At 40.2% G+C, this 9,975-nt stretch overlaps 1 protein-coding gene across 1 annotated transcript; it reads right to left on the bottom strand.

Moving 5' to 3' along the window:
• Positions 1 to 1,694: 1,694 nt before the first annotated feature.
• TEX12 (testis expressed 12) lies at positions 1,695 to 6,301 on the bottom strand. The gene is made up of 4 exons (XM_036260104.1): positions 6,219 to 6,301; positions 5,155 to 5,266; positions 4,982 to 5,033; positions 1,695 to 1,995 (listed from the first exon to the last, which is right to left on the bottom strand). Exons 1-4 carry the CDS (start codon positions 6,279 to 6,281, stop codon positions 1,851 to 1,853), a joined length of 372 nt encoding a protein of 123 aa, XP_036115997.1. The 5' UTR covers positions 6,282 to 6,301; the 3' UTR covers positions 1,695 to 1,850.
• Positions 6,302 to 9,975: the final 3,674 nt, after the last annotated feature.

Below are 9,975 nucleotides of genomic sequence, written 5' to 3'. Positions count from 1 at the left end.
GCCATTTTGCTCAGCAGTTAGAGCATCAGCCCATGAACCAAAAAGTCTCAGGTTCAATTTCCCGATAAGGGTACATACTTGGGTTGCAGGTTCTATCCCTGGTCCCGGTCAGGGTCGTGTGGGAGGCAGCCAGTGGATGTATCTCTCTCAAATAGATCTTTCTTTCTTTCTTTCTTTCTTTCTTTCTTTCTTTCTTTCTTTCTTTCTTTCTTTCTTTCTATCTTTCTTTTCTCTCTCTCTCTCTCTCTCTCTCTCTCTCTCTCTCTCTCTCTCCCCCTCCCTCCCTTCCACTCTAAAAATCCATGAAAAAATATCCTCAGGTGAGGAATAACAACAACAAAAACATTTTTAAAATCCCATTTCTAACAGTTATTTCATTGACTTTCTTTAGTGTATCCCTCTACAAACCTAATAATTTTTCCACTTAATAACCAATATTTTTAGTAAATATTATCTTACTGTTTTCAATCTTTCCTTGTATGCGCATTTATGTTATGTAGTAAGTATATATACCTTGAAATAGTCACTTGATGAAATAAGAGTTTAACATTTAAAAGAGAGCAAGGTAGCCCAGCCACTGTGCCTCAGTGGTTGAACATAGACCCATGCACCAAGAGGTCGCCAATTTGATTCCCAGTCAGGGCACATGCTCAGGTTTTGGGCCCAATCCCCAGTGGGGGGCATGCAGGAGGTGGCCAATTGATGTTCTCTCTCATCAATGTTTCTGTCTCTCCCTCTCTCTCTAAAAAAATAAATCAATCAATAATAATAATGAAAGACAGCAAGGTAAGCATGCTATCTACTTAAAGAATACCAAAATCCTTGTGGCATTGTTTGTAAATATGTTCAAGTTTGTGATTTGCTTATATCAGCAAGATATACATACAATAGATTGAATTTTCTATATGATTTTAAGATGGGTGCCCTGATCTTTAAAAATCTGATTAATAAACTTATTATATATAATTATATAACATATTGAAAATTTTAAACACAATCATAGCAATATTTTTCATCAAAGGGAGGATTTTTTGTTTTAGCTACATAAGTATGAGACCCACTAGCCTAAATTAAATGCCAGAATTATAATCGGATTAAAATTGCTCGGCAAGGTCGCCATGATGTTTAGCCAATCTGTTGACATTTGGACCACTAATTTTATCCCATACCACACGACTGCTATAGTTTCTAAACATAATTCATTAACCACATCATTGATATGGTTGTATAAAAAAAAAAAACTCATATAAGATTCTGGTTATTTCAGGTTTTTATTTTATCATAAGAAAATAATTTTAAACAAAAAACTTTTATTAATCATGTATAATAACTAACAGTGGAAATCAAATGACTATATTAAATAGCAAGAGCACATATATTTTTTACATATTGAGAAACTGGACTAATCACCGTTAGGTTTTATATTTTTATAATACTGACCATGAAAAACATTTTAAAACTATCTCCAAAGCTATCTGCTATTTAAATAAAATATTCAAAAAAAGTGTAATATTGTTAAACATTATCAAATTAACTCATTGAGTCCTCTTTTAGAGTTGAAGGCCAGGGAGTTTAAAAAAGAAAGAAAGAAAAGAATCCATATATAATTTAAATAATTTACACTTAAAAACTACACCAAATATTTCACCCTCAAACGAAAAGCTGCATACTCCATATTAATATACAGTTTAAAGTCCCTTTTAAATCTAGAAAGAAAGTCAAGTAGTTTCTCCATCTATATTTAAGGTATACATTTTTTTAACAACTAGAGAGCTTTCAGAGCATAAATGTCATTCTTTCTTTACAACAACAATGGGTTTAAATTCACAGCTTGTTTTAAGTACACAATTTTATCTGTGCAGTGTATTTGCAATCACTGTAAACCTCTGTCTCAGGAGCTCTCTTTTTTGTATTAGAAAGTTTTCAATAGTATTGGCTTCTTTGAAGAGTCCATCTATCTCGTCAATATAAGATGCATCTACTGCTGCTCTCTCACTAATGGAGGAAAAAAGGTTTGTTAAACTACATAGTTGTAACATCAAAACACACTACCCTAGTAATGTTCTTTATTATATTATATTTGTTAGCTATTTCATTTAAATATCTTTGTGTATCAGCTTCAGTAATTTATACTCTTCAGTAACAGTTAAATTAGTCTCACAATATTTTTGACTACTCAAATTCTCCTGACACAGCAGAATATGTGTCTTATACATTATAATTCTAATGTCAAACTATATGCAGTCATGCTTTGCTCAGTGATGGGGATATGTTTGGAGAAATGTGTCATCAGGCCATTTGACCGCTGTGCTAACATCACAGAATACACTTACACAAACCTAGATGGTATATAGCCTACTACATACTTAGGCTGTATGGTAGACAGTCTGCTGCTCCTAGGCGATAAGCCTATACAGCATATTACTGTATTGAATACTGTAGGCAATTGTAACATAAAGGTAAATATTTATCTAACATAAAATGGTACAGTAAATATACAGTATAAAAGATTTTAAAATAGTATACCTGTATAGGGCACTTACCACAAATGGAGTTTGCAGAACTGAAAGTTGTTCTGGTTGAGTCAGTGAGTGAGAAGTGAGTGAGTGGTAAGTGAATTTGAGGGCCTAGGACATTACTGCACACATTAATATAAACTTTATAAACACTATCCCACAAACCCTACCCCCTGCTTCCTACTGACAGGGTCATAACTACAACATGGAAGCTGTCAATGCTGCTCCATGAACAGGAATGTGGGCTGGATTGACAGAAATATCAAGGAGAAACTGGCTGGGTGTAAATCACCATAACAGTTACTATCAGGAGCAAGTGAAAGGTGGCCTGAGGATCAATAGGAATAAAAAATCAAGATGGCCCTGGCTGATTTTGCTCAGCAGTTAAGAGCGTCAGCCTTCATACTGAAGGGTCTAGGGTTTGATTCTCTGTCAAGGGCACCTGTCTGGGTTGCAGGTTTCATCCCCCTGGGATGCAGATTCTATCCCCGGCCCTGGTAGACCGGGAGGCAACCAATTGATGTGCCTCTTTCACATAGATGTTTCCTTCTCCCCCCACCCCCCACTCCCCTTCCTCCCTCCCTTCCATTCTGTCTAAAAAAGCAATGGAAAAATATCCTCCGGTGATAATTAACACAAAAAATATGTATTTAAAAAATCAAGATGGAAAAAAAAAATAGGGTAGTCAAGACAATGTGGTTTGCCTATTGCAAGTTGAAGCAGTGATCATATTAAGGAACTTGATGTTTTGTTTTTTTTTAAGAGGGTATTTAACATGGAGAGGGTATAGAACTGAGAACTCAACATTGTGACTCTGGAAATTTTCTTCTTTTTTTCCATTGACCTTTTCTGGCATAAAGGGTTCTCTCTGGCATTGAACTGATGGAAGACAAAGTTTGTCTATATTTTGTATCATTACAACCTGAAAATATTTCTGAAGTATGGGGACAGGCTGCCTCCACACTACCACAGACAGCTTTTACTAAAGTGGCAGTGGCCCTTAATATTCAAGACAGTTCCTTCAGAACTGTGTTGTTTTACAGGATCTTAGGTCCTCAACAAAGAATTTATAGCCAAGTACTCTGAAAACTATCCACCTACATCTGGGAGGGCTATAGCATCCTATGAATATGTAGCTCTGGGGGTACAGGCTCCTCTGTGCTGAATCAAGTCAGTGCCTGACTGATTGGAATGTAATCTGTACACTCAGAATTGAGGTTCCATGGCCCTGGCCCAGTTGCTCAGTTGGTTAGAGCATCATCCGGATAGGCCAAGGTTGTGAGTTCAATCTCCAGACAGGGCACATACCAATGAATGCACAAGTGGAACAACAAATTGATCTTTCTCTCTCTCTCAAATCAAATAGGTCAGTAAATAAATGATTGACTGACCTATTTTTTTAAATTGAGGTTCTGTGAGTGAGAGGGAATCTATGGCCAAGCTCCAAAGATACTGATCCCAACAGAGGAAACGAAAATTCCTCCTGAGTCACATATCCTTCCATTTCTCACAGGAAGTTCTGTTCCATTAGAATCTTATGGGACCATTGTCATAAATGTGATTTGTTATTGAGTAAAACACCATTATGTGGTGCATGACTATGCATTATTTTAATAACCACACAACCAGTATTCAAATAAAATGACTGTCTAGTAGTTTTTTGTTTGTTTGTTTGTTTTTTTGGTACATGCCCCTAGCAGGAACTGAACCCGGGACTCTCTGGTCCGCAGGCCGATGCTCCAACCGCTGAGCCAAACCGGCCAGGGCTGTCTAGTAGTTTTAAAAAACACCTTATGAAACATGATAATCTCAGGTTAATAAAACATTAAAATTCAGCCTTCAAATATATATGGATAATATTTAAATATTTCACAAACATATATATTTTATCTTTAATATCACTCTATTACCATTAACTTTACCAAATGGTAGCAATCTGAAAAAGGTTTTATCATAATATTTTAATCCTCACCCGAGGACATTTTTCGATATTTTGTTCAGATAGAGTGGGAGGGAGAGAGAGAGAGAAACATCGACGTGAAAGCGACACATCGAGTGGTTGCCATCCACACGACCCAACCAGGGCCGGGGACAAACTGCAAACAAGGTACGTGCCCTTAGCGGGAACCGAACCCGGGTCTCTCCGGACCGCAGGCCGACGCTCTAACCGCTGAGCCAAACCGGCCAGGGCTATCATAATATTTTAAATGTTATATCACTAAAGACCAAAATATATCCAGCCTAGTATTTGTTGCGGTATTAGTAAAACAAAGGATACTTAGTGAAAATGTTGAAATTATTCTTTGAAAACAACAAACTAACTTATAAGAAATTGAGGTAGAATTTTTTTAAATTCCAAAATTATAGTAACTGAACAGGTACTGCAACCACTGAACATAAAGTTCTCATTATGGGGTTTCCTGAAGAAAAATAAAGACTCAAGAGAATACATTGTAAGTACTTACCTTAAGATCTTTGCATATGTCGACAACATTAGATTAATTTCCTTGCTCATATCTATAAAAAATCACTGAGTTAATTTATAAAATATAACAAAACTTCTCTATTATAAAAATAAACATGTGTGTGTGTGTGTGTGTGTGTGTATGTATATATATAGAAGAATTTTCTACATCACCATTCAAATCTTTCTCCAGAGCTTCATCTTTATAAAATAGTCCAGAGCTTTCAGAGAAAGAGGAATCTGATTTTGCAGTAGAGGACAGTTGCGGACTATCTGGCATTTGAGGCTAATACAAGAAAGTAAAAGAAAATAGGTAAACAGTCAATAACATCCTTAAGAAACATACATTCTATTTTTAATGCCCAGCCAGGGTGGCTCAGTGGACTGAGTATCATCCCATGGACTGAGAGGTTCGATTCCTGGTCAGGGCACATGCCCAGGTTTCGAGCTCAATCCCCAGTATGGTGCATACAGAAGGCAGCCAATCAATGTTTCTGTCTTACATCAACGTTTCTCTCTCTCTCCAAAATATCAATAAAACTATTTTTAAAACTTTTAAAAGCAAATAAAACATCTTTCAGAAAAAAAGCAAACATGCTAGAAATGATATGTTCTTGTGTCCTAACTAGCCATTTGAAATTTTATTACCAGGGAAACTTTTAGTCCCAACAAGCACCTTGTTCAACATACTAAATTTTATTTTGACTTTTTTATTAGGCTTTGAATATGTTGTTAACCGCCTGATGAAAAGCATCTTGAACCAGTACATGTTTCCATAGCAATATAGCAAAACTTTCATTTAGACAATAGCTAAATGCTTCCAAATATTTTGCAACATTACAGTCTTTAAGGGAGTCCCAAATGCAAATATTAATGGGTGGAGATGGTAGTGAAGAAAGGCAGAATACAGTGTTCTTATTTTAAAAGAATAGCAACTCCAGTACCTCGGTATCCTACTTATTACAGCAAAATAATAACTTAAAGATATCATAAAGATATAAACCCACTTGTGTCTCCAGATACAAATTACCGCAAAGAAATCTCCCAATAGTTTCTTGGAGGCTTTCCCATATACTTGGTAAAAAAGCAGCTGAAGTCAATATAGTCCCTGCTGGGACAATCCCAGCTCTGGGAACATGAAAACTTAAATTCCATTTATCAATAGAACTTTCTTAAAAGGAAGAAATTTGAGATGTATATAAAATAAAATATTATGGCTGTGAGAGTATATAGATTACCTCCAACTCTCTTGGTCTCTTGCAATTTCTAGTATCAGGTTTTACAAGGTGACTTGCCATCATATTCTGGAGGCAAGGGCTGCAAAATTTTGAGCAATGCCAAACTTAAGTACACGCTCCATGCTACACAGATCTCTTCAATCTTTCCACTCACTGCCACTGTTGACTTAGGCTGTCATTATCTGTCACTCACCTAAACGACACAATTTCTCCCTTTTCTAATTCATCCTACCAACTGCTGTTTGGGCAGTCTTTCAAAACTCTGATTACCATATTCCCTTAAACTTTCAAAACCGTATTTACTGCATCCCTGTGTCTCAAAAGTGTCCCCTTGACTATTCATTGCTCCAGAATAAGTTCAAATTCCATCCGAAGTCCTACATCCCCTGGGCCAACCTACCATTCCCAAGATTTTCATCAACTCCTTCCATGTACAGTCAGCCGAACTATTGTTTTTGGTGCATCTGCCTTGTTTCAGGAGTGAGTTAAGATTCTTCTACCTGCACAATATCTTAATGTTCAAATAGATGTCACTGTTCATCTAAATCTATCTCATTTTTTACAGACACGAAAACGGGCAGAGAGAGCGAACCGAGTTCAAACAAGTCGAAACCAGGACTAGACTGGATCTTTTCTAGCCTGAGGTTGTTTCTACTGTCTTCTACCTTCGTGTAGCTTCAAATTTTACTTTTAAATTACTTTCCGACAGATCTGGAGATAATTTCCCTAGGAGTCTGAGAGATTAAGTTTAAAATAAAAAATCTGGAAACCCAGAGTGGGTGTCTGTGCATCTTAAGGGAGGAGGAGCCCGCCTACAATCTCGTTCTCAGTTTCCTTAGCTTGCTTCTCGAGAAATGGTGCTCACTGGAACCCATCTGCTTGGTTAGTCTCACAGAACCCTCGTGTAAGTAAGACAGTGCCTAAGACAGCGCCTACAAGGCATGGCGACGTCCGGGGAGCCGTCCCTGCCCCGCCCCCGCGCTGCCAGCGCTCCTCCAAGGCGACTCCTGCAGGCCAGGATGCAAGTTGCTCTCTTCCCCCTCCCCCTCCGCCTCCTCCCCCTTCTCCCCCTCTGCCCCCTCCCCCTCCGCCCCCTCCCCCTCTGCCCCCTCCTCTTCTCCGTCCCCTCTTCCCCCTCCCCTCCCCTCTTCCCCCTCCCCTCCCCCTTCCCCCTCCCCCCTTCCCCCTCCCCTCTTCCCCTCCCCCTCCCCTTTTCCCCTTCCCCTCCCCCTTCCCCCTCCCCTCCCCCTTCTCCCTCCCCCCTCCCCCTTCCCCTCTTCCTCCTCTAAGTCACTGCATGTGCACACAGGTCACATGAAAACTTTTATAATCAGGCCATTCTGTTTCTGGAAAAACTAAACTTTCTGTCACCACACAGGGCCTCAGATGAATCCAGGCCTGGCCAAGAGGCTGGCCCTTGCCACTGACTGCTGCCGTCCACGCCCCACGCCCCACGCCCCACGCCCCAGCCGGGGCCACCGCCAAGCCCTACCCCTGGGCCCTACACAGGCTTGCCCCTCCCTCGCCTCTCTGCCCCCTCGCGCCACCGCACCGACCTCGCTCCTCACGTCCAGCCCCTCTCCTCCCCGCTGCGTGCGAGGCAGCCCCCCTAGAAACCCGAGGGGACGCTCCCATCCTCGCGCTGCCTTTAGCCCTCCAGCCCGCCCCAAACCATCTACCACAGGGCGGTCAGAACCTCTCCTCGCCAGAGCGCGGGAATGAAGAGGCCGGAAGTTGCTGGCGCGCAGACTCCGGGCGGAGGGGCGGGGCTCTCCCGGCAGTCAGCGCGTGCGGGTCACGTGGCCGCAGGTTCCGAGCCCTGCAGGTTCCCAGCCCCGCCAGGTAGCACCGCTCTGCGGCCCCCGGAAGGCGGGCTTTTTCTGCTGGTCTCCCGCTCATCCTTTCCACTCGGAAGCTCCATAGAACCACGTCTCCCCGCCTCCCATGTGTGTTTGGAGAACAAGGGAAAATCTGAGACCGGTCTCTCCGAAAGAACACGGAAGAACTGCCAGAGCAAGGCCAGAGTGGGTCCCAGCCACTGAGTCCCAGTGGGGGAGCACGAACTAGCACCCCTCCGCCACGCTCACCACCTGGTCCAGCTGGTTGGTGTGATGGGAGGGTTTGTGCCCCAGTTCCTCTGGCCGGCAAGCAAGACTTCGCCATCAGAGCCCCCGTTCCTGAAGCACGTTTGCTTCGGTGCAATCACACCCTTTTCGGAAAGTACTTTCTAGATGTGTCAGTGAGTTTAGGCCACTGAATTGACAGCTTTCAAAAAATATTTTGTAACACGCATGGCCCACACTTCAAATTTAGCCGATTGGGTACTTTACTGTGGCAACTTTGACCTGCAGTTTCAAAGATAGATATTCTAAACTTAGGCCCAGTTAGGTGATGTGGAAGGAAACAATGATATCAACTCATAAAGCAAAGGTCAATAACAGCCCCCCCATAAATTCCAGGTACCCAATCTTACACCTGTCAAAATTTATGACCCATACCTTAACCTAGACTGAAACGGGGAGGACATACTGGAGAAGCTCTCACATCCTATGTCTTCAGAAAGCCCTACAGGAAGAACTCTTGTGTTTACAACTGAACCCTATGGTATCGGCAGCCCCTCGCTCCTTTATCGGGGCACGAAGCCTCCCACGGCTAGCCATGGCTGCGCGTTTTGGATTGTGACCTTTCTTTTTCCTGAATAGGTACTTTTCTGTGAGGAAATACCTACTTGACTTTTGTTAACAGTTGACACACCTTAGCAAATTATATTTAACATACGAAATTTAATGTTTTCCCCTTTTGGTTTATTTAAATGTTAGTTGTTATACAGACTTACCAGTGTTGTATGTATATGTTTATTCATTTATTTATTTATGTTTATTTATTTATATGTTTGTGGAAAAGCCTATTGTTTTAAATAAGTTCCTAGAAAACACATACTCAATTTGTTTAACTTTATTTGCTAATATTGTGAAATATCAGTCAATAAAACTAGGCTAGAACAGGCAGTTATCTAGTTCTTAAAATATTTCCAGGAAAAATTATTCCACCTAATACATAACTGTTTACATCAGATTAAGAGAACACTCTTAAAAAATTTATTTTATTTTTAAAATTTTGGCTTCATTGGATAAACCAAAAGAGTAAAAATAAGTAAGAGAGGATGGAGGGTTATAGTTGTCTAGTGCTTTAAAATATCCAAAGGACTATCATCATCTCATTTGATCTTCACAAACAATCCTATGAAGTAGGCAGGATGTGGAGACATTTGGGTTACTCTGTATCAAAGAAAAAAATGTGTGTCCCAAAACTAAGAAATGGATTAGGTTATGCATTCTACATCTTTACAGCTAGAAAAGAATAATTGGCATTTAAATAAGCCATTTAAAATTAACTTGTGTGATCCTCTGCTACTAACCACTGTTTTGACTCCATCCACTTCGTGCTTTCATGTTGACTGTCCCGACTAGACATTACAGTTGGAGGATGAAAACTTGTTATTTCAATTTCAGTCATATGTGTATTTTCATCATATACTTCTCTCTCTTTTTTTATCATATACTTTTTAAATGTACCATTTTTTTCTTCTGATAGCCACCACACCAAGCACCTCCAACCATTCTGCCAGACTTCCTTTGTAATCACTACTGTGGACATGATGTTTTAATGACCTTATAAAATAAAAACACTCTTGTTAAAAACAAAACAAAAAAAATCAAATAGCTGCAAATGTGAGCATTTTTTGTTTCCTAACTCT

This window comes from Molossus molossus, unplaced genomic scaffold (assembly GCF_014108415.1).
Source record: "Molossus molossus isolate mMolMol1 unplaced genomic scaffold, mMolMol1.p scaffold_m16_p_13, whole genome shotgun sequence".
NCBI lineage: Eukaryota > Metazoa > Chordata > Mammalia > Chiroptera > Molossidae > Molossus > Molossus molossus.
Note: the sequence above shows the minus strand (reverse complement) of the source record. Positions and strands in the feature narration are given on the sequence as shown.

Coding starts and splice junctions, on each gene's coding strand:
- TEX12 (XM_036260104.1), bottom strand. CDS start 6,281: ATGATGGCAAGTCACCTTGTAAAACCTGATACTAGAAATTGCAAGAGA. Junction 5,267..6,218: donor AGAGACCAAGAGAGTTGGAG/GTAATCTATATA, acceptor TTCTTGTATTAG/CCTCAAATGCCAGATAGTCC. Junction 5,034..5,154: donor TCTGGAGAAAGATTTGAATG/GTGATGTAGAAA, acceptor GATTTTTTATAG/ATATGAGCAAGGAAATTAAT.